A 22,879-nucleotide genomic window follows, 5' to 3' on the forward strand; every position below is an offset into this window, starting at 1 on the left:
AGAGCCAGAGCTCCCCTGTACAGTGTGGGGAAGCCCCCACTGAGAGGGGTGCTGCGGCTCAGCTGACGCAGGGCAGCCAGGGCCGGCCCCAGTTAAAGCCCTGCTCCGTCCCTCACTGCGGGTACCCTGTACCAAGCTCCGTCCCCCGCTGGGGGCTGACAGGCCCAGGCATATGTGTGTCTATCTGGGAAGCCACCTGTGGATGAATGCCGACATGGAGGACGAGGTCATGGCAGCCCATTGCCCGCTGGAAAGAAAACTCTGGATGAAGGACCCTGACTAGAACAAAGCTGCGAGGAAGATGCAAGAGAAGGGGAAGGAGACCGCATGAAGGGGCGAGGGCTGGGGGAACGGAGATGCTAAAGGAAGACCAATGGAATGAGAGGGTAGGAACTCTTAACTCCTCCCCACCCCCTGGGCCCACAGAGACCCCCAGAACGCACATCCAGGGACATGGCCAAGTCCCGTCCTGTTGTCCTTCCTTCCTTTTTCCTCTGGGACCCTGAAGGCGTGGCAGGCACACCCGTCAGTCCCCTCACTGGCGCCAAGCCTGGTGTGCAGAGCACAAAGCTGGGGCACCTGCCACCCACCCCATGGGGACAGCTCCCTGCAGTCCTGTAGCTCATTGGCCCCAACCTCTGCTCCCCCTGTCTGGATGGGCAGGCTCCTCTCTCCCTGCAGCCTGCCTCAGGCAGGGTATCTCCGTAGAACTGGGTTCAGGCCTTAGTTCCCCTGGAGGGCCAGCAGCAGGCGTGACAGCCCTGGCTGACAGGGAGACCATCAGCCACTGAGAACGGCAACGTGCGGTCAGCAGAGGTCACGGAAGGAGAGCAGGCAGGCCTAGGCATGAGGTGGCCTGCGGACGGCGCTGACACCGCTGTGAGGAAGCAGCGCCAGGCCCTCTAACTGGTAATGGCACACGGCACGTTGAGACATGGCTCCACTGTCCCTGGTAGGTCCAGAGGCCACTGTCGTCTGAGCTAGCTCCAGACGGGACAGGGCTCCCCGCACTAGCAGCCCTGCCACTGAGGAGCTCCCAGTCCTGTGTGAGGACACAGACACCTTGTCGCCCTGGTGACTGCAGGGAACTTTGCAGAAAAGCTCCTTTAAAAAGAACCAGGCTGGGCCCGATGCAGTAGCCTAGCAGTTCAAGTCCTCACCTTCTATGAGCCAGGGTTCCATATAGGCACTGATTCTAATTCTGGCAGCCCCACTTCCCATCCAGTTTCCTGACAAAGCAGTCGAGGATGGCCCAAAGCCTTAGGACCCTGCACACATGTGTGAGACCTGGAAGAGGCTCCTGGCTTTGGATCGGCACAGCTCTGGCCATTGCAACAGCTTGGGGAGTGAATCAGCAGACAGAAGATCTTCCTCTCTGTCTCTCCTCTGTGTATCTGACTTTCCAATAAAAACAAAATATATATAAAGGCCCAGGCTGCAGTAGAAGCAGATCCCCACAAGAACAGCACCCCGAGGAAGCACCAAGGCCCCCTCTGCAACTGGATAGCGAGGCAGGCCTGGCGGCCTCTCTGAAAATACCTCACAGTGTTCTCAAAAGGACACGGCTCACGCTGCCACGGTCAGACCCCGTGGGTGCAGGGAGCAGCCACGTGCCCTCCTGGCCTGGCTGTTCTCCTGGGGACCCCACCACACCCTCGCAGCTTGTGGAAATGGATCAGCTGTCCTGTCCCCCCACTGTCCCCACACTGCCAGCCCCACCGCTCCCCTCCGAGGGCGCCATGTAGCATGCCACACAGCCTCTCCACGCCCCGCCCTCAGAGGGGTCTAACTGTGCAGCATTTCACCCGTGGGGGAGGGGGTGCTGAGGGTGAGTCCCAGCTCAGCGCGGGAGGGGCTGGCACAGCTGGCTGGGAGAGGCCAGCAGACCCCGCAGCTCCCTCCACCCTGCCCGGGCCGCCCTCCCCCAGCGCTGTAGAAGGGGACAGTCCCGGGGACACACACCTCTTCTCCTCCTCCTCTCCAGCATCCCCTCTGCAGCGGCAGCAGAAACAGGTAAACAAAGGAACATGTCACGTCACGGGCAAAGAGGGCACGCAGAGAGGGCGCTCATCGCAGGCAGCAATGGAGAGGACAGAGAGAGGGTTCCAGGTCGACTCCTCTCCTAGGACTGTGAGAGCTAAACCCGAGCTCAGGCCCACTTGTCTGGAAGCATCCAAGCCCCAGTGTCACTCAGGACCCCTGCGGGAGTCTCAGCACAGCCTGTGTGGGACAGGCGGGCTCTCGGCCACCGGGAGGCTCCCCACAAGGCGGGCTCCTAGGGCCCTGGGAGGCTCCAGCTGCCCCCGGGACTGAGTGTCTTAGGGCGCACCGAGCACTAGCAGAGTGGTCCCCCCAGCAGCCGCGCAGTGAGGCTGAGGTCTGCCCAGCGTTAGCGGACGTGGGAATTTTTTTTTCCCCCCACTAACACAGAGACCAAGGCTCCAAGACACTTAGGGACTTCAGAACCGCGAGACCCTAAGGCCAAGAAGGGGTCCAGTATGGGTGGGGTGCTTCTGTCGCCCCTTCGCTGCCCAGTCACTGCATGCAACGGGCAGTGACCTATCCTGGCTGGACAGGAAGGCTGCACACAGAGAGCTGGGCACCAGTGCCCCGTGCCAACTCTTGCAGCTGCCATGCAGAGTCTCAGAAAGATTCTTCAAAACCAGTGCCCACAGCAAGAGGAGGGGAGAGGCTGCATTTCTAGAGGTGTCAGCTCTGGGGCAGGCAGTGGGCAGCCAGGCCTACACCCCAGGACCCTTCTCGTTCCGACTTCCCCCAGCAACGAGCAGGGCTGCGGGTGGGTGGTCCGGCTGGTCTCATTTGGTGGGAGTTGCCTTCTGAGTCATGCCAGAGCCCTAGGACAGACAGCGTCCATGCAAGCAGAGCACCCCCACCCACAAAGCTGTGCGTGTCCGGGGCTTCAGGCAGCTTGCAGGGTGTCAGGGCCAGGGAACAGAAGCACATGGACATGGCCATCCTGTTGCTGTCCACTCTGGACACTTCCTGAGCCAGTCGGGGCCACTCATGGCGCCTACCTGGTGGTGGGGGACCGCTTTCTCCTCTCGCAGTGCACAGCGTCGAAGAAGGCTGCATTCCAGAACCTCAGCGTGTGCCTGCAGGGCAGAGATGTGCGTGAGACTGGGAGAAGGCGGGGGTGAGACAGACAGATGGGTCCTGGAGTCGCTGCCGGCCGCTCGGGCCTCTGAGAAGTCTCGGAGGGGAAGGATTGTGACCTGAGCCTAAACAGAGGTTTCCCAAGAGTCCCCAGGCAGTACAGCTGTCTAGGGAGGTGGGACAAGGAGTCAGGAAGCCTGGCACTGCAGTATACACAGGGCGGAGTGCAGCCAGTGCGTGCTGGGCGCGCAGCCCCAGCGGGGTGCTGCCCATATCTCTGCTTCCCGCTGGGGCTGCCGCAAGGAAGCAGAGGGCCAGAGGACCCGCTTCTCCAGGGTCTCGGCACCCCAGGGTGTCACACACGTCCACGGGTCAAGGAGAGCAGGGAAAGTGCTTCTGAGAGATCAGGCGTGTGGCCCAAAGCCAGCTGCTGCCTGTTCCTGCAATCAAAGCTTGACGGTACACAGTCATCCTCAGCGCATCTAACCACAGCGCTGAAGCACTGTGCTGACTGAGGGGCCCAGGCTGCCCTACTCCATTTGCCCTGACAGAAAACGCTGGCCACATCTCCTCCCAGGAGGTAAGGCAAGTCAGGGGTCGGGGGGGACAGCCAACCCCCTGCACAAGTGCCACAGGGATGGGTCAACCCGTCCTCCTGCTGCTGCCATGGGAGCTGGCCACTCAGGCCAGCCCCACGTCTCCCAGAAGTTCAGCCTTAGAACTCCACCAAAGCCAGGCCACACTTGTCACAGGCAGTTCTGATCACTGCTGGCCTGTGATTGCAGAGGCAGTCTGGCTCCTGTGGGTCCGTGCGCCAGGGCAGCATCTCCCTCGTGATGGTGACGAGAACCTTCGGCCACAATGACACAGACAACTGTTCACAGCGGACAGGGGAGGGGTAAGGCTCCTCCTGACCTCTGTCCGCCCACTTCATCCTGGCCTTCATTCACAGGTGGATGCGTGCCTGAATGTGTAGGTATGTGAGCTCCATCTGGGGTCTGTGCTGGATTCAGAATTATGCCATGACCTATGGCACCATCTAGTTCCAGAACATTCCAACTACCTGACTCTCCAATTCCAGACGCCCCTGGCATTCACACTGCCACTGTTGGCACTGGGGGTTCACCTGTGCTGGACACGCCACAGCTGAAACCGCAGAGTACCATTCTGTACCATTCTGTTGAGGGGGGCCAGCAGCTCAACACGGCCGAGCAACGCTGTGTGGCATGCACAGACCCCTTTCTGTCTGTTGTCCACAGACATACCCCGTACTGTCTGCCTTCTGGCCGCCAGGAGCCACGCCACTGGGCTTTCCTGTGGACGCATCTTCTTCTCTCTGGGGTGCACACGTGTGGACCTGTGGGCTCCCTGCTCCCTCTGGGCGTGACAGCTGTCTCACAGTCAGACAGCCCTGTCTTAATGTTCCCACCAGCAGTGTAGCACAGCACTGATTTCCCCACATGCCTGCCAACACCTGTTAGCACACACATCTCTGAGCTGGACCTTCTCAGAGCACCAGTGGCCACCATGCGTGATGGAGACAGGAGCTGCTGGGAGCGGTCCTGGGGAGGCAACCGTCCCCAGGTCCGAGAGCGGCTAGCGGTGTGGGTGGGACTCACCAGATGGGCTGTTGCTTCAGGTGCGTGTACAGGTAGATCTTCTCCCCTTTGCGCTCGTCCTCGGGGCTGCACACCGTCACTGCAGGAGCACAGCAAGGTGCTGAGCGTGGCCCTGGCTGTGCTCCCACATGTCAGCAAACCCCCTGCCACTCCTCCCAACAGACACCACTTCTCCAAGGTCAGCAAGACAGGCGGTTGAAACTCAGCAGCCACTGCCAAGGATGAGTTCCTCATGCCTGGGGCCAGCACCTCCTCCGACTGAAGAGGCTCCCAGGGGTGACTGTCCCCTCCAGGAACAGGTCACTAATTTTCTGGGGACTAGAAAAGCAGCTCTCCTGAGGGAGTCCGGTAGAGAACAGGGACCAGCTTGGGAGTCATCTAGGACGAGGGCTGCAAGGCCCTGGACCGCTTAGGCCAGCTTGCCTGTGCTGCTAGCCCATGGTGGGCCTGGCTCAGCTGGGCCTGGGGGTGGCGAGGCACTGCAGGGGCGGCACGAGCAAGTTGGCTACTCACCAGTCTTGGGCAGCTTCTGTTTGGGCTTGTTCTCGTCGTCCCTGGAGGGAGAGAAACCACAGTGTGACAACTCCGCCCACGCCATCCAGTCAAGGATGGCGCCGCTCAGTTCTGAGGTGTGCCTGCGTATGTGTACACGGTTTCCTCCAGAGAGAACTGCATGGTTGGGGCTGTGTGTGTCAGCTGCCCGCCTGCTGCGGCGAGGAGGAGCCGGCTGAGCCTGCTCTGAAGGCAGCGCTGTAGGGACGCGAGGAGGAGCTAGGCTGAGTCATGTGGTGTGAGTGAGGGGGGTCCCTCCCACTGAGGTGCCCCCTGCCTTGTGCACTCCAGGGCCTCGCATGCCTGTCCCCAGGGAGTCCTCAAGCTGCCATTCACCAGCTGCTCTCCTAGGAGACGGTGCTGTCTTTCCTGTGTTCCATTAGCGCCAATTCTCACCATGGCTGGAGGAGGAGGAGAATGACAGCGACAAGCCGGAGGAGGAGACTGTGGTGGCAGGGGTGCCGTCTCTCTCCCATCAACTGAACAATTTCCATATGTTCTTCCTCAGTCCAGAGAGCACAGACTCCCTCCCCTGGCCAGGCCCTCCCTCTGCAGGGCTGTGAATAACACAGGATCCTGGGGGAGGCGGCTGAGCTGGCCAGCAGCCATGTGCACGCCCAGCGGCTCTCGGGGCCCCAGAAGGGAGAAGCTGGGCAGATCCTCAGATGCGGCGCACTCCCTGATACGCCCTGCTCAGTCCAGGCCCTTCCTTCCTACTGCCCCGCCCCCACCCAACAAACCAGAGATGCCTTTGAGGCCATACTCACTCATTTCTCTTGATCAGGGGTCCCCTCAGCTTGGTCTCCAGCCCCCCAAAGAAGCCCTTGGCGTTCTCGGTGCTGGCAGGGGTGTCCTTCAGCAGCCGTGCAGCGATGTCCCTCTTCTCAGCCAGCCAGCTGTTGGCGGACTTCAAGTAGGCGTCGATGCTCCCCACAGGCTTCTCCTTGGACTCGGAGGGGAGCAGCTGCGGTTTACCTTGGCAGACAGGGAGGAAGTAGATGAGCGGAGCAGGAGCCGGACTGGACAGGCACACACAGAGGGCCGGGCTGGCTGGGCACACGCAGCAGGAGCCAGGAAGGGTCCTGTGGGGCCACAGGTCAGTGATGGGGAGGCAGGGCCCCCAGCATCTACCGTGCAGCAGAGGGGACACAGCCTAGGACAAGGCAGAGGGTTTGGCCCTTCTCTGGCAGTGTCTGAAGGATTCAGCCAGGCATTGGGAAACAGGAAAGAGAAAGCAGCAGGGGTCTGGCCCTAGCAAGTGGGGTGTCCGTCAGGCCATAGCTGCAGCCATGTGGGCCAAGGGCAAGGAGAGGACAGACAGCATAGACTCAACATGGCCCATGGCACTCAGGCTGGCAGGTGGAGGGTAGGGGGACACATACAGGACAGCTGATGGGGTAAGACCTGTGAGTCGAAGCAAGAGAGAAGCTCCAGGTCCCAGGACACTATGCACAACTGCCCCCCAACACCCCCGCCACCCAGTACCCCTGAATATCTGAGAGGCTCCCACCTGACTTGAAGGCAGTCAAGACAGCTAGCATAGCCCAGTATGAAGGGCCCACTTGGGGGTGGCCTGCTTTGAGCTAAGGCAGCAGAGAAGCTGCTGTCCTGGAATGGGGGAGGGGAGCACAGCGAAGCAAGGGAGAGTCAGGAGGGACACAGAGAGGCCTGAAGGGGCACAGAGAGGCCTGAAGGGACCTGGAGGGGCACAGAGGGGCCTGGCGGGACACAGAGGGGCACATAGGGGCCTGGAGGGGCACAGAGGGGCACATAGGGGCCTGGAGGGGCACAGAGGGGCACATAGGGGCGTGGAGGGGCACAGAGGGGCACATAGGGGCCTGGAGGGGCACAGAGGGGCACATAGGGGCCTGGAGGGGCACAGAGGGGCACATAGGGGCGTGGAGGGGCACAGAGGGGCACATAGGGGCCTGGAGGGGCACAGAAGGAATGGAGAGGCATGGAGGGGCACAGAGGAACCTGAGGGGTATGGAGGGGTGGGGCTGTTGGGTGTAGGAGAGGATGAAGCCGGGTTGCAGGGGAAGGGACTGTGGGAGAGCAAGCCCGTGCATGAGGCAAAGGAGGCCCAGCCCCACCCACAGAAAGCGCTCCACTAACCTCCACTAACCATCTGCTATTGTACCCAAGGGGCTTCCCACGGAGCCCATGAGCTCCAGAGAGGCATTGCAGCCTCTGCATTAAGAAACATCTGGACTTTCCACAAGCATTTGCAAGGATGCCTGCAGCTCGCACCTGGGAGCCGTGTCTGGCCTCGGATCCTGGACTCCTCAGGCAGCCTCAGCCCTGCTCAGGAGCCTCCCTACTTGCTCACTCCTCCCTGACACCAGCTTCTTGTGCTCTCCAGAACTCTCGCCTGTAGCCACGAGGACACGCGCCGTCTGTGGACCAGCGCCCTGTTCCCCAGCCTCAGCTCCTCCGAGTCACGTTCCAGGGGCTCACCAATGTGGTAGTAAGTGAAACACATCGTCATGAGGTTCTTGGCAGGCCCGAAGTCATCCATCTGATGGCACCTGAAGCAAGGAACAAGGCTGATCAGCGAAGGTGCTGTGCCCCCGACCTCACTGCCCGCCAGCTAAGCAAGGCCAGCACACTCTGCAGGCTTGCCATGGATTGGCTCAGTGCCACGGTGCCACTGCATGAAGAGCTCCACGATGACCCACTCAGTGTGCCCAGGTGAGTTCCCCACAGCTCCACGGCCTGGGAAGAGGCCAGGCCACGCACCCACAGCCCAGGAGGCCTCCCCCCACACTCAGCACCCGGGACTGGAAGTGAGGCCTCAAGTCTCGGGCCAAACCCAGGGCCCTCCTAGCGCCCTGGACCCTTCAGAGAGCTTGTGGAGCAGTGGATGTCTGGTGCAGCTGGCAAGGCACCCCTTGGGTTGCCCACACCCTACATGCAGGTGCCTGGGTTCGAGTCCCAGCTGCCTGAGAGGCAGAGGCCATGGCGCAAGGACCAGCAGTTGTCGTGGCCTAGAAGAAGTGCAGACAGACATGTTCTACTTCCACCCAGACCCCTCCTCGCCAGGGCTATTGGCAAGGCTCCCGCTCATTCAAGTCAATGCTGCATGCTTGGCGTCCCTGGAGTGGAGAAGGGCCCATCCTCTCACTCCAGGGGGTCTGCCACCTGTGCTGGCCACTGATCCACAGGTGTGATGGGGTCTGGCCATCTCAGGGGTTCACAGGAAGGAGCAGGCTGTGCCCCCGTAACCCACAGCCTGCTCTGCACTGCCTCTGCTGTCCACACTGCCTTGTGTGAGGCGGCTCCGGCAGTGCCTAGCTGCTGCTTCCAGGCAGGCTGCAGGCTTCCAGGGGTACAGCACCCTGTAGGAGGGCCCACTCACGGGCTGGGCGCCTGTCTGGTTTGAAAACCTTCAATATGGAATCTGGAGAGCTGCACGCAGGGGCACAGGCCGCGGCCCCAGGGGCTTGACTCACAGCCAGCTGTGGAGCTCTAACAAGAAGCCAAGTGCTGCAACAGACGCTGGGCATGACTTCTTGGGTTGATGCTGGGTGAGAGTGCTGACTACCAAAGAGGGCGTTTCTCACCGCATGGTAACCCCGGGGTGAGAAAGCATAGGTGGGACATTGGCTGTGAGCGGCCACAGGACTTACTCAAACAGCACCACGGCAAAAGACTGCACGAGGCGGTAGAAGGTGGCCTCCGAGACACACTTGGAATTGCAGCGCTGTGCAGAAAGAAGCAGACACACTGTGAGCGGCGGGAGACCTAGGGCAGCTTCCTGCTGCAGGGGTTTCCTGGCATGTGGGATGAGCCCCAGCACGCTGCCTGCCCCCTGCCCCCAGCAGAGGGCGCCATCTCTGCCTGACTGGGTGCAGGTATGTGCCCCTTGTGCCCGCCCTCAGGGCAGGATGCTCACTCTCACTCACACACGGAAAAGCACGGAGCAAGGACATCCCACAAGGACAAGGCTGGCTCCCTCTGTGCTGAGGACACAAAGCCAATCAGCTTTATCTGACTCGTCTAATTCTCCTACGAAGATAAAATTACTCACAATAAAATGTGAGCCACTCTTCAGAAATATGAAGAACCTCTTAGCTGGTGACATCCCTGGCCTTGGCAGTCACCTGAGTCCTTCAACACTGAGCACCTCTTCCAGCCCGCCCAGCGTGTGCTGCTCCAGAGTAACATACAGACACGGCTCACACGCTGCCTCTGGTGAACCCCATGCTCCCCTTCACAACATCTTCAGGGGGCCAGCTCCCTCTCCTCCCTTCTCCAGTGAGGACATAGCAGGATGTAGGAGTCTCTCTCCCCCCCCCCCCGGCTGCCTGCCCTCACCTGGGCACTCACGTAGCGGGCAAACCACTCACGCCCTTGGCCGCTGTCACCACTGCAGTACTCTCCAAACTGGGCTTTCTCCTCCTGCTCCAAGTCCTCCCTGAAACCAAGACGAAAGGAGAAAAATGAGCCAAAGATCTCTGAACTGTCTGGAGTACAAAAGGTGGCAGTGGGGGACAGAGCAGAGAGAAGGCGCTAAGGATGCGGCACCTGGCCACATGGACACTGAGGTGGGTGAGCCGAGCCCTGGGCACACAGCGTTGGGTCAGGTGGGCACTGTACAACCCCAGAAGGAAGTATGATTATCCTGTCAAAGATGGGGGCCTGCAAGTGGGCATCAGGGTGGCATTTAAGCTGCCAAGAGGGGCACTAGCGACTCATACCTGAGTGCCCGATTCTGAGACCCAGGCTCTGCTTCTGACACGGGGGGAAGCTGTGGGGCAGCAGGTGATGGCCCGAGAGCTTGTGCTTCTGCCACCCACATGGGAGGCTGGGATGGAGTTGCCGGCTATAAGTTTCAGCCTGAGCAGCCCCGGCAGTTACAGATCAATCTCTCTCTCCTTCCCCCATCTCAACCCCCTCATCCTATCCAAAATGAGAGTAAGAATATGAGTCCCTTCAGACAACCAGAGAGGGCTTGAGTGACAAATGCAAGTCCCACCCAGGCTTCCTGTCCAACCTCTGTCCTCTTGCTTATCGCCAATAAGACCAGAGCCCCAACAAGGACAGGAACCCTAAAGTCCATGCTTCTCCACCTTATCCTGCTCGTCTGGATAATGGCACAGCAGGAATCCCCTGTGGAGTCCAAGATGCCCAAGAGCACCATGCCTCACCAAGAAAAGCCACAGGTCTGAGGTGCGGGAGCTGAAGTGGTGCCACTGTGCGCACCCGGGTGTGAACCAGCCCCCATCACTGCGAGCTGCTGCGCATGTGAGAGGCGGAGACTTGGAGAGCCTCGGCTGCAGGCCACCACCTCCAGAGTGGATAGAGAGCTGGCGTGAGCCTGAATCCCTCCTGACTTCTACTGCAAGGGACCAATGCTCCCTCCAAAACGTAAAGACAAGAGTGAAGCAGAAGGCTTAGACGATGTTCATTTATTTAAAATTTTTATAGGAAACATCTTAGTCTCGTTTATCCCCCAATACTAACACCAGATGAGGTAGGGGACTCTGCCAGCCATCTGCAGCATTTCTGGAATGCTCTTACAGATGCATCGGACTCAGCTGTCCACGCTCCACATTGCTGACAGCCTGCTGCAAATACAGACAGGCCCTCCTAGCGGATCAGCCAACTTCTGGCTCTCTCCCCTCTTCTTTTGGCTAAAGATGCTGTTTTGGCTAAAGCGTGTTTTGAGAGAAAGCAAGCGATTCTGGTGATAGTTGAACAACCTGAGCAGGCAGCCACGTGTGCTCCAAGTCAGGTAGTGATGCATTTCTGAGTCAGATACTCGGATTTTCACTTAACCTTCCCTTTCCCAGCCTGAGGAAACTGAGGCTGGGCTCTGCACAACCTTGCAGGGGACAGCTCTGTGGTGGCCCTTCGCTGACACAAGAGGACACAGAAGCCCTATCCCCCCGGACAAGCCTGTGAGGAGCAGAGCAGAGTGTGTGTGTAGGGGGGTGGGCAGTGGGCACGGCCGTGCCTGTCTCTTGCGTGTAGCCACCTACCTTCCAGAAAAGATCTTCTCTACATAGCTGCGCATGAACTCTCGGAGTGCCACAGTCTCCTCGTCCTGTGCCGACTCAGTGCTCTGGCCGGAGGAGAAGGACTCATTGGAGGAGGAGCGGCGGTTGTGGTCCCAGGACGGGTGGGAAGGGGACTCGCCCATGTCGTTCTCACTGTCTGCTGACTCAGTGGTCTCGCTCTCGGACGCGCCGTCATCCAGGGAGCCATCCCCATCCCGGTCCTGCGGTGCTGAAGGGGGTGCCTCCAGCGGACAGGAGGTGGGGGTGTCAGTCCCAAAGTCAATGAGGGAGCCCACAGGGACCTCCGCAGCCTCCATAGCTCAAGGGTGGTGGGCCGATGAGGAGGAAGACTTGGTGGCCGTGTCAATGGAGCCCACCAGCACACCAGGGCGTGTCCCCGTTCAGCTCACGTGGCTCTAAGGCATCTGGAATGGAAATAGACAAACACGGTCATCAAGAGAGAGAGCCCTTCCTGGCACAGGGAGATCAGACTTGCTATACCTGGTGTGGTACGTTTGCCGTGGTTACGGGCCAAGTGCATCCCAAAGGGTTGCACTACCGGAAGTGGAGCCCACTGGGAGTCCTTAGGTCCTGCGGGGCCGGCCTTGGAAGGCAGGTCTGCTGAGCTTGGGCCAGTCTACTCTCTGTTTCCTGGCTCGCCATGTACATGAACCCTAACACGTGCTCCCACCCTCTCTGCTTTCCGTTCTCACTGGAGGCCAAATCAACAGGCTCACCCTGTCACGGACATGAACCGTCAGAACTGAGTTGAGCAGAGGGGTTCAGCAGTGGGTTGCCTCATGCACTTTGTCATAGCAAAGAAAAGCTAACACAGCACTCAGCATGTATTGAGCAAGTGAATAAATAATCACCATGCAAACAAGACTCTCATGGCAGCACATCTGCCGGCTTCCTCCCAGCTCAGCTTCCAGGCACATCATCCTGGGCTGGACATAGCAGGTGGCCATGGGGGGAAGGGTCGACCTGCCCACCCTACTGCTGGGCTCTTCAGCTGCGGGAGTGCTGCCTGCCAAACGGCGGGTCCCTCCGACCCTGCCCCTGGAGCCCTTGGCCCTCCGGGGTGTCTTTCCCAAGCTGGTGGTGGCATCCAACACCTGGACCCTCCGTCGCCCTGCCACACAGCCGCCCAGATGATAAGCACGTCCACGTCTGGGCCTCTCGCTCTGGTCCCTGCTCGTCCTCTGCTCCCGCCGCACCAGGAGTTGTACTTAGACTCCTGTGGATGAAGTCAGTGTTTTTGTCTAACCAGGAAATCACAGCTGGGAGGAGACCTGGCCTGGCTGTCCTGTGCCCAGCACAGACCCTTGACTAAAGGAGGACTCCCCCTGCTTGCTGAGTGGGGAACAGATGTGACTGTGACCCTGAAACCAAGGGTCATGAGGAAGGTGAGGTTGGGTTGAGATCTTTGCTAGGCTCCTGACGTTTCCTCAGAAGCTACCTGCCGGTTCTAGAATCTTCCTTGCCAGAACCAGGGGGAAGCCAGCAAAGCAAGATGTGAAAGTCTTCCTGTGGTCAGCCCTGGAGACAAGAAAACATCTCTGACCTTAGCCATCCTCTATCAGACCCCAAATCTCTAGGGCAACCCGCAGAAGCGGGACTGTTGGTTGGCGTGTTGAACTGAATGCATCTTCCGTGGACAATTCAATATCAGAACAGCACTTACTGCCTCTTAATGTTCACAAATCAATCGTGGATTCTTCCAGATTGCCTAGCCTTCAATGATTTTAAATACTCTGAGTCAGGAAAGAGATCGGCTGCCTTGCGGTCACCAGAGCCAAGTGCCCAGGGTCAATGAGCCCTTCAGGACCTGCCTCTGTCGAGAAGTGGGAGGCAAATCATGGCTGCAAGGAACTTGGGCGAGATTGTGACCAAGACCCAGAGGTCCTTGCGGCCGCTCCACGCCGTGTCAGACTCTCCTCCGAAAAACAGAAAGGCACACACATAAAACGCACTGGGTGATAAACACGGAAAACCATACACACCAGAAACGCTTGCTGGGCAGGTCATCGGCCCGTGCTATATACTCACAATTACAAAACCTATATTCTGACAGACACCCAAACTATTCTCAAAGGGAAAAAATACAAGAAATATAGTTATTAAGTCCTGAGACAACTCTTCAATTATACAAATAATCACACTTAAGGCTGCTAAGCCAAGTTCCACATTGCTCGCACTACATTACTACAACTACAAAAACTCTAATCCAAACACAGGTAAAATTATAGCCAAACACGTCTTCTCCAACCTGGCTGCCTTGGAAAACAATGTCTTTAATTCTTATTCTCCTCTCCCCTGATCTAGGCATTGACACATTCAAAACATTAAGAAACACTTACATGGAGCAAACTGCTCACTATGACAGTATTTAACATCCCAGGGAGCTGAGGGAGGAATATCCAAGTACAGCAAAGGGGCAAATAAAGTGTAACCATCCGGTGCTGGAGTAATCAGCATATGATGCAGGTAGGAAAACGCTCAGTGCACAGCTGAGTAAACAAAACACCCTGCAACCCGTGCGTGCCCCGGCTGCCTGCCGCGAGCCGCGGCGGGCGGACGCGAAAGAATCTCTTTTTCACTTGGACGACAACCGTGCAAACATGCAAGGCAGCAAGGCAAAGGGGGCTGGGAACTGTGCTGCCCTGCTGGCTGCCGCACTCATTATCACCCCAGGACAGCTGGCAGACCACAGGACAAGGAAGCAAGTGCATGGGGAAAGCCTAAGGGGACAGAGGCCGTGTCCCTGACAGCACAGGGGCTCAGCCGTGTGTGACCCTGCCGCAGTGTGCTCTGAGCGCTGCCCACAGGAGGCTCTACTGACACCTGCACCACACTTGAGCACCGAGTGCGTTCTATGGGCGTAGCCAGGAGGAGGCAGAGCAGCAGCAGGTGCCCCAGGTCCCCTGCTGGGCCCTGCCCTGGGACCCGTTGGTGGTGATTTTCTCTCTCCTGGAAGATGGGACAGAATAGCCAGCTAGTCCTGGTACTAGGACACTGTGTAGAAAGATCCCAGGAAGTGACACATTTTCCATGGAACTATCAGCCTCTCAGAGTCGCTCTCACACTCCAAGATCACACAGCTTAGGAGACTTCCTGGCCCAGCCGGAGGACACAGAGGTAGTGGCCCCTTGGGTGACGGTCTGCAGTGTCCCTGCTCAGAGCCAGCCAAGGGTAGCCATTTACAAACCAGGCCCAGTGGATCCAAAGATTCTAGGATTTCTAACGAATGCTGAAATTACAGTATGAAATCTCCCAGTTTTTCTAGAACAGCAAGTAACTTCAATTTATTTATAAGCACTTTGGACATTAAAAAACAACAACAACACTTGTGTGGATTGTGGTTCAATCACTAGAATGTTCCGCACACAAGGAGGCTCCAAGCCCCTCTGCAAGTCAGACTCCAGACCACAGGGTACTCCATTAGCGGGCACCTCCGCAGAGTGGTGCTACGCCCACACCAACAGGCAGGGGGCAGCACAGAGCTCCCACAGAGGCACTCAGCTTGGCGCGAGTGCAGAATTGCTACCAGGGAAGCGCTAAGTTAACCCCTGTGATGAACCAGCTGCTGTATAAGGAGCAGGACAGACTGGAGCCCTGAGCATCTTTTCCTATGTGGTGGAGTGGGGGCAGAGGAGGAACTGGAGAATAAGGAGAAAGCAAAGTCAGTTAACATGTTCTAAAAAACAGTAACACTTGGTGGCACTAAGTGTGGGCTCCAGGGTGATAACCCTAGCAGGGCTGCGAGATGCTTCTGTGCCCTGGCTGGGGGCGGTCAAGTCTCTGGGCTGGGATAGGTTGTAGGGAACCAGCCTGAGGGGCCACAGAGCCCAAAGGTGAGCACAGCTTTGGGGAGTTCAAGGCTGAAACACATAGCTGAGCCAGGGGGCTGCAGACAGGGTTCCTGTGTTCCTGTGTTTCCTGACCAAAGGGGAGGCCTAGCAGAAACTCAAGGCCCTGTATCTGCATGGAAAATAGGGGAGCAGGCCAAGGGGCCCGGGGAGGCAGGCATGACAGCCATAGCACTCTGCAGGGAGTTTCCCAACCTCCTGCCACAACCCTGTCAATCCACTTCCCCAGAGTCTCTCCCCACCGCTCAGTATCTCCTTGCAAGAGGAACTCACGAGATTGCCTCGGCCCTGCCGCGGCCACATCCCCACAAGCCTTTGCTCAAAATCTGATTTCCCCAGCACCCCCAGTGAGTAGAGCTGTGACTTCCCCAGCAGAGCAGCCTTGGGCAATCAGACCAGGCCCCCTGGTTCTGTAACCCTGTGACCCACTGCTTCCTGCTGGCCTCAGGCGACACCCGCTATTTCAGCATCCTCAGAATCTACCACCGAAAGCAGAGAAACTGCACAGCCTCACCTGCCCAATGCACGGATGCCCTGTTAGTCTCTCTTCCTAAAACTACTGTAACAGGCCCAACACTGTGGCAAGCAGGTTAAGCTACCACCCTGCAGCACTGGCATCCCATAAGGGTGCTGGTTTAAGTCCTCAGAAAAAGCTTGTGGCTCCTGATTCCAGTCCAGCTCAGCCCAGCTAAGCCCAGCCCAGGCCACTGCAGCCATCTGGGAAAGAACCAGTAGATAAATCTCTCTCTCTCTCAACTCTGCCTTTCAAATAAATAAACCTTTAAAAGAATGAAAGAAAAGAACCGGAGTAAACCAAGGCCAACAAAACAGGGGAAGCGTCCACACACAGAGAAGTGACCAAGCAATCAGCCCACACACAGGTCAGCTGCAAAACCACTGTCCCCTGCCGTGCTGCCCCAGCACTCACAGCTCTATCATAAGAACACACTGGCAGGGCAGGACTGCTGGCCCAAGGGGTCACATGACAGGCTGCTGGTAAGCCCTGACATACTGGCCTTCTGCAAAGTCCGGCCTGGGGCAGCGTATGCTCGCGGGTTTCACATCTGACCTTTCAGTGCAACCCCAAACCCAGAGCCAGCATCAGCTTCCCTCACTCATGGAGTCAGCGTGGGAGGAACTGGGACCCCAAGGCAGGCCCTGTGCCCCTGAGGGGCCTCAACTCTCACACTCTCCCCACCCCTCTGCCTGATGTCCCAGTCAAGAAACAGTGACCGCCTTATTTTATTTATCTGAAAGGCAGAGTTACAGAGAGAGAGAGAGAGAGATAGTGAGAGAAAAAGTTGCCCACCCACTGGTTCTCTGTGCAAATGGCTGCAATAGCAGTGATGGGTCTAGGCTAAAGCCGAGTCTCCTATGTGGGTGCAAAAGCCCAAGTACCTGGGCCGTCTTCCGCTGCTCTCCAGGCACATTAGCAGGGAGCTGGGGGGACTTGAACCTGTGCTTGGTACTACAAGTGGAGTTTCAGCCCCTTCTTCCCCAAGTGGCAGCTCCACTGTAGGCCCAGGCATCTCCAGTGGCTCATGCTGAGAACCGTGACTTCACATTTCTGTTTCCCCTAATCAACTGGGTGATCATTAAGCTCAAGGAGGTTCTACAGGGAAGCTCCAGGGAGAAATACAGTCTTCCTCTGGGCGAGGTGGGAGGGAGGGGCAGCTGGAGAGCCACAGCCCTCCCCGTCCACCACCCTCCGTCCCTCTGTGGTGACTGCCAGCAAGAGCCAAGGCTCCTGTCCTCCGGACTGTCCAGAGTGGCCGTTGCCATGCGGGACACCTACGTTCCACACGGCAGTTCCTGGTTCAAGTCCCAGCTGATCTCCACATCCAACCTCCTGCTAACTCGTGCCGTGGGAGCAGCAGGATATGGCTCAGGCTTTTGGATTCCTGCCACCCACCTGGAGACCGGATGGAGTTCCAGTTTCCTGGCTCTAGCCTGGCCCAGCACTGGCTGATGATGGCCTCTGGGGGACGAACCACTGGATGAGAGATCCGCCTCTCTGCCTTTCAAATAAGAATGAAAATAAATACAAATACAGATATATCATTACATATATATATATATAAAACAAAACATTTTAATTCTGAACAACTATATCAAGCTGCTGGGGTAATATTATCATGTTTTTCCTGCCAGTTCAGAGTTTAGGCTGAAGGAGGGTGGATGTGGCTTATAGGGGAAGCTCTCTCTGCCGGCTCTGGGTCTAACGTTGTCTTCAGAAACTGGTTCAGACTTGGGCTCCAATCTCCGTTTTCTAGAACCGCTGTTTTGGCTGAACGGTGCCAGTACAGCTAGAGGAGACAGCCAGACTTCACAACACCAGCTCAGCCCAGATTAATGTGGTTCCCAACCTGGTGCCAGGGCACCCAGAACACCTAACTCACAGGAGTGCCATGGGAAACATGCCAAGGCCTGCCAGACACCTGCTGCACCCACAGCCAACGGGTGGTTGGGTGCCCCTCACAGCCTCACTGTTAGGCCGTGCTGGGCTTCCTCAATGACATGGCATCTTCCACTCCTGGATTTCCCACAGAGCGTCATGAGCAAGAGCAGGGAGTGTGGGACAGGAAAGGAGGGTGGTCGTGCCGGATACTGAACCCTGTGGACATACTGTCCTGTTGGTTAGTAACCACGGGACTCTAACAATTACTTCTTTCTGAATGGTGCGATATGCTCAATAGTAGTACCCCAAAATGTCCACATTGGAATCGCCAGAGCCTATGAATGTGTTACTGTGGCAAGTGTAATTACATTAAGGGCCATGGGGGGAAGGGCTATTCTGGATTATTGGGGTACAGGCAACATGATTCTAGAATCCTCATAAGAAAAAAGAAGGGGTCAGGGGAGATATGATGACAGATGTTGGGGTGATGTAATTCTTAGCTTTGTAGACAGAGGGGCCACTAGCCAAGGCATGGGGGTATCCCTAGAGCCCCCACTCTGGCTTTAGCCTGGGGGACATGTACTGTTACCTGTGACCCCGAGACCTGTAAGTGAGTGAACAAGCACTATGCCCAAATCCTGAGGAGCCACAAGTTCCAGCTGCGACAAACAGCTGGGATATTGTTGGACATAAACTGATCAACAGGGCAGTCAGGTATTGTCTATAGTCTAGAAGTACCAGGATGATACTAAGCATTAAGACAAAAGTGCTGTGGAAGTTTGGAAATCCTTGGCCCAGGAAGAAGGTCCCAAGGTCGATGCCCAACCCGAGAGGCAGAAGAAGGCAGGCGAAGCCCTCTTTGCCTACAGAACCCCTAACGCAGGGCTACACTGATTGTTGCTAGCCTGCCCTGTGCCAGCGTGCAGCCAGCACTCAGCTTTGAGCAGGCTGTTGGTTCCGTTTCCCTTTATCACAGCTGCAGAATTACAGCAAGGCTGGCAAACAGAAGGGGGGAGGTTTCCACGCCAACACAGTCACATCTCACTGCTGTGCAGTTCCTTCTAGGCACGGTGCTTGCTTTCTCAATAGCAAATGGTTTTAATAACTGCAAAGCCAAAAGGCGGCTAAGCCTTGATTCCCCACCTAGCCAGGGGCTATTCCTCCTGTGACATTCACATGAGCGGCTCTGTGAGCTGACCCCGTGTCTCTCCGTGTCGGCCTGCAGCAGCCATGTGAAGCAGCCACTGAGATTTCTGGTCTCTGTGGCTCTCTTGAGATAAGCAAACCCAGTCAATCATGAGATTATCATCTGCTCTTGTTGAGCTATTAAACAGACACAATAGATGGTTCCGTAGGAAACTATGCCCCCCTGAAAGAGCTACTAAGGGCAGAGGAGACGGAGAAAACCCAAGGAAGACAAGAGTCTGCTCGCCTGCATGCCGACGAGGCGCAGCACTGGAAGGAAAGCGCTGCGGACATGACAATGAAAAGGGGAATGACCGAGGTGCCGCTGGACCTGGGCGCCGTCCCCAAGCAGCCGTGCCAGCACCTCTAGCTGTCAGGGTACGAGGGGAGGGCAGGACCCGCTCCCACAGGCCGCTCACCCCTACACCTGCTGGGAGTGAGCCTCAGCAGGGCAGGGCCCTTCTAGCACCACCCTCTGCTTCTGCCCCACACTCAGGAATCCCCCTCCCCCACCGCCCACATCCTTCCTCGCCTGAGATAAGAAGCCCTGTGGGCTGCCTGCGCTTGGGCTGTGTATGGATGTGCTGCGCGGGGGGCCCCAGCCACACCACATCCACTGGCCCAGGGTGCTCGGGGTCTCTCCTGCCCGTAAGACCACAGGACGACGCTCATCTGCCTTTGCTGGAAGCCAGCCAGCTTGGCCCTGAAGCTCGTGACAAGCACATCTGCTCGTCACTCCAAGCTAGCTGATAAGTGACTTGGCCTGGGAACCAGGAAGGGCCTTTTGACTATCTGGGGCTATGCAGCTACACTTGCTCCAAGGGGTCAGAACATGCCAAGTCCAGAATGTCCCCAGCGTCCTTCAGATGTGAGTCCAGGCTGCTTAGACAGGAACTGATATCCAGCCCAGACGAGTCTGTAAGGTGACTTGCAGTCAGTGGGAGCAAGCAGCACATTGCTGCTGTGGCGCAATGAACCACGTGCATGACCGCCAAAGTGGTAAGGGGAAACGGGTTGGTGTTGTGGTGCAGTCAGTTAATTCGCTGCCTGTGAGGCTGACATCCAAATGGGAAAATCAGTTCCAGGGCCTCAGTCTCAACAGCCCTGCTCCTGACCCAGCTCCCTACTCAAGTACCAGAGGGCTGTCCACGTACCTGGGCCCGGCCATCCACAGGGGAGGCCTAATGGAGTTCCAGGACCCTGGCTCCAGCCCTTTCCAATGTGGCCATTTGGAGAATAAAACAGAATGAAAAAGATCTCTCTCTCTCTCAGTCAGCCTTTTAAATAAATGAATGGGTAAATAACCTTTTTGTTAAAAAAAAAAAAAAAGGAAAAAAATGCTAGGGCATAAGATTCCTTTGATTCTGAAAAATTCACCTGCAAATGAAATCTTTCCAGACACTGGATTAAAAAACACATTTGTCCAGAAGGTCCTCGTACAAAACGATAGTGACTCTTAACAACAAAGTCTTCAACAGTCTCTGAGACAGACACACAGATGCCGAAAGAGACGTCTCTCTCAACCACTGCCCAGTTACCCAAGCGATCTGTTGTATCAGTGAGCGCCTGGCATTTGACTGGACGGTGGCATTTGGCTGGACGGCACCATCTGCTGTGTAAACACACATCTCAAGGGGTTCCTGATACATGGCAGGTGACGCACCATGGCACTCTTCAAAGGCCAGATGCCTCCAAGGGTTTGACAAGCACAGCCACAGACTGGCCAGCCTTGACTTCTCTGAAAGGGTCCTTCGGGTTCAGCGTTTGGTAGCTGACTGCCATGGCACCCATGCACCACAGGCACCAGGCAGGAGGACTATGGGCATGCAGGGAGAATTTAGGAGCCCAGTTGACACGAGAGCAGCAGTGTCTCCGACCTCTGCAGGGGCTACTCTTCAGGGAGTTCTGCACAGGGAGACGCAGACGGCTGGGTCCCACCTACGGAGGGCAGCGGAGGCAGTTCCACTCTAGCTCCAGGCACGGCCCGCTTCCTGGAGTGGCTGCAAGGAGGCGGCTTCAACCAGGGAAAGTTCCAGCCGAGTGCTGGGCATCAGAGCCCTGACCTGTGAGAGCAGGCCGGCCTCCCTCCGCTGAGTGCACCTCTTCATGACCCAGGGTCCCCGAGCTCAGCACCAGCCTCACCAACGCCAGCTCCCTGAGGAGCCTGAGTCCTGCCCCAGCCTCCCCGTGGATTCCCAGGGCCAGACCCCACCAGGTCCAGGCATGTTTGCTGTTGGGAACTCAGAGTGCAAGGGTCAAAGGTGAGCTCTGTCCTGTTACTGCAATCACCCCCGTGCTAAGCCCACCCGGTACTGAACACTCCCCACACTTCTGCTACCCTGCACACCACGCCAGGGAGTGGACAGAAGCTTTTTAAAGAAGTCTGTCAGAAAACGCTGCCTGGTGATGGATTTTGTGGCTGAAAGGAGCAACACCGCAGGAGCACTTGCTGATTGTCTAGGGCACTCAGCAAGGCTGCTGGGAGCAGCTGGCATACTTGCGACCTCAGTGAGCTCATGCTGTAATCCAGAGGACAGAGAACAAGCACTGCTTACATCAGAGAACTCACAGGCCTCCTGCCTAGGTCAGAGAGCACGTGCAGGCAATCGGAGAGCCGGCCTCTGCGACTGCACGCCTCGCAGGAAGTACAGACAGGTGCCAAAACAACCAGGCCACCACACCAGAGGCAAAAGGTGGCAGGTTGAGCAGGGGTAGGAGTGCCTGTGGCAACATGGAGCCCACAGTCAAGACCTGCTTGTCCAACAAAATTCTCAGGGCTCCCGAGTTCACAAGGCCAGCTTTGATGCCCCTGTCAGGGGAGCAGTTAAATGCTGTTAAATGCTGGCTGCAGCTCCTAGAAAGGTCTGGATTAGGAATGGGCTTGGGGTTCATGGACCAGAAACACACACAAGGCACAGACCCACACAGTGCACAGCAGGGCAAAGCCACTTGCTGACCCCATAGGAAAAGGGCAGAAAGGGCATGGAGCAGGTGCCGTGCCTGCGGGAGGCTCACTGCCCAGGGTACCAGATAAGAGCAACACAGCGCTTGGCTGTGACATGGAACTCGCGCCCACAGCTGCTGCAGCGGAACATGCTGAATGTCAACTTCTCATCTGGGAGGAAACCAAAACACGGCAGGGAGGAAGTGAAAAAGGGCAAACGGGAGAGTCGGGGTCTGTAACAGATTGAGTGAGACATGTGCACATCAGGCACACATCTAGAGAGAGGTTCCTAAAGCGATGGCTCTGTGCGTGCTGAGAACAGGGCACGACGAGGGCTCAAGTCGAGGCCTGCCTCCACGGAGCTGGAGCTGTTCGTGAGCTTGGGGTCACCGGGGACAGTGGGGAACAGGATGCTGTTTGGGGAGCAACTGAGCAAGCCGTATAGTTAGAGGATGAGACAGAAAAACACAGCCTAAACACCATGGGATTAAGCGGATTTATAAAGACTGCACTTCATTATCTAAAATGCACTTTTTTTTCCTCTTTCACAGTCCCTACAGTCAGATGTGCCTTTATTGTTCCCAGGCAGGCGCTTCATGATGTAGCTGTCACTCTCAGACAATGCCAGTCTCCTTTAAAAAACACACACACAAAAATAGAAACCAGGGCAGCAGTGTGATCCAGCAGTTAAGATAATGGTTAAGATACCTGCACTTTCCTCCTAGCTCCTAGCTTCACCCCAGCACAGGCCCAGCTGTCCTGGGCATTTGGTAAATGAGCTCTATGTCTTATTCTCTGCATTGCTTTGCGTCTCAAATAATACAAAGAAAGTATAAAGGAGCTGGAATGGTGGTATAGTGGATGACGCTGTAGCTGTGATGCTGGCATCCGTCTTATAGCTCAAGTCCTGGCCGCTCTGCTACCCATCGGCTCTTGCTAACGAGCCTGGGGAAAAGTGGAAGACGGGCTAAGTGCTTGGGCCCCCGCTACCCGCTTGGGAGCTCTTGACTTAACTGCGTCCAGCCCTCGCCACTGTGGCCGTTTGGGGAATGAGCTAGCAGGTGGAAGATCTCTTTTCTCTTCGTCTCATCCATTCTGTCAGTTTTCCTTTTGAATAGCTATATTTTTCTTTAAAAAAAAAAAAAAAGATGGTTGAATGTGCTATCAGAGGGTTGGACGTGGCTCCTGACTCCACA

The 22,879-nt window shown here is 57.0% G+C and overlaps 1 protein-coding gene across 4 annotated transcripts in view; it reads right to left on the reverse strand.

Annotated features, from left to right (window-relative positions):
* Positions 1-22,879, reverse strand: part of KIAA0513 (KIAA0513 ortholog) — a 51,050-nt gene that overhangs the window by 3,503 nt on the left and 24,668 nt on the right. For 3 of the 4 annotated variants that reach the window (XM_040982281.1, XM_040982280.1, XM_040982279.1), the window contains exons 2-9: positions 11,270-11,712; positions 9,603-9,702; positions 8,915-8,988; positions 7,743-7,813; positions 6,053-6,260; positions 5,247-5,287; positions 4,734-4,812; positions 3,036-3,113 (exon numbers count right to left, since the gene is read on the reverse strand). In XM_040982281.1, the coding sequence (XP_040838215.1) occupies positions 3,036-3,113; positions 4,734-4,812; positions 5,247-5,287; positions 6,053-6,260; positions 7,743-7,813; positions 8,915-8,988; positions 9,603-9,702; positions 11,270-11,604 (986 nt within the window). In that variant the 5' untranslated portion in view covers positions 11,605-11,712. Of the gene's footprint in view, positions 1-1,962; positions 1,993-3,035; positions 3,114-4,733; positions 4,813-5,246; positions 5,288-6,052; positions 6,261-7,742; positions 7,814-8,914; positions 8,989-9,602; positions 9,703-11,269; positions 11,713-22,879 lie in introns of all 4 variants that reach the window. The other variant, XM_040982282.1, reaches the window with a different exon arrangement.

The sequence above is a fragment of the Ochotona curzoniae genome, unplaced genomic scaffold (genome assembly GCF_017591425.1).
Source record: "Ochotona curzoniae isolate NIBS_2020 unplaced genomic scaffold, NIBS_Ocur_1.0 contig_3622, whole genome shotgun sequence".
Taxonomy (NCBI): domain Eukaryota; kingdom Metazoa; phylum Chordata; class Mammalia; order Lagomorpha; family Ochotonidae; genus Ochotona; species Ochotona curzoniae.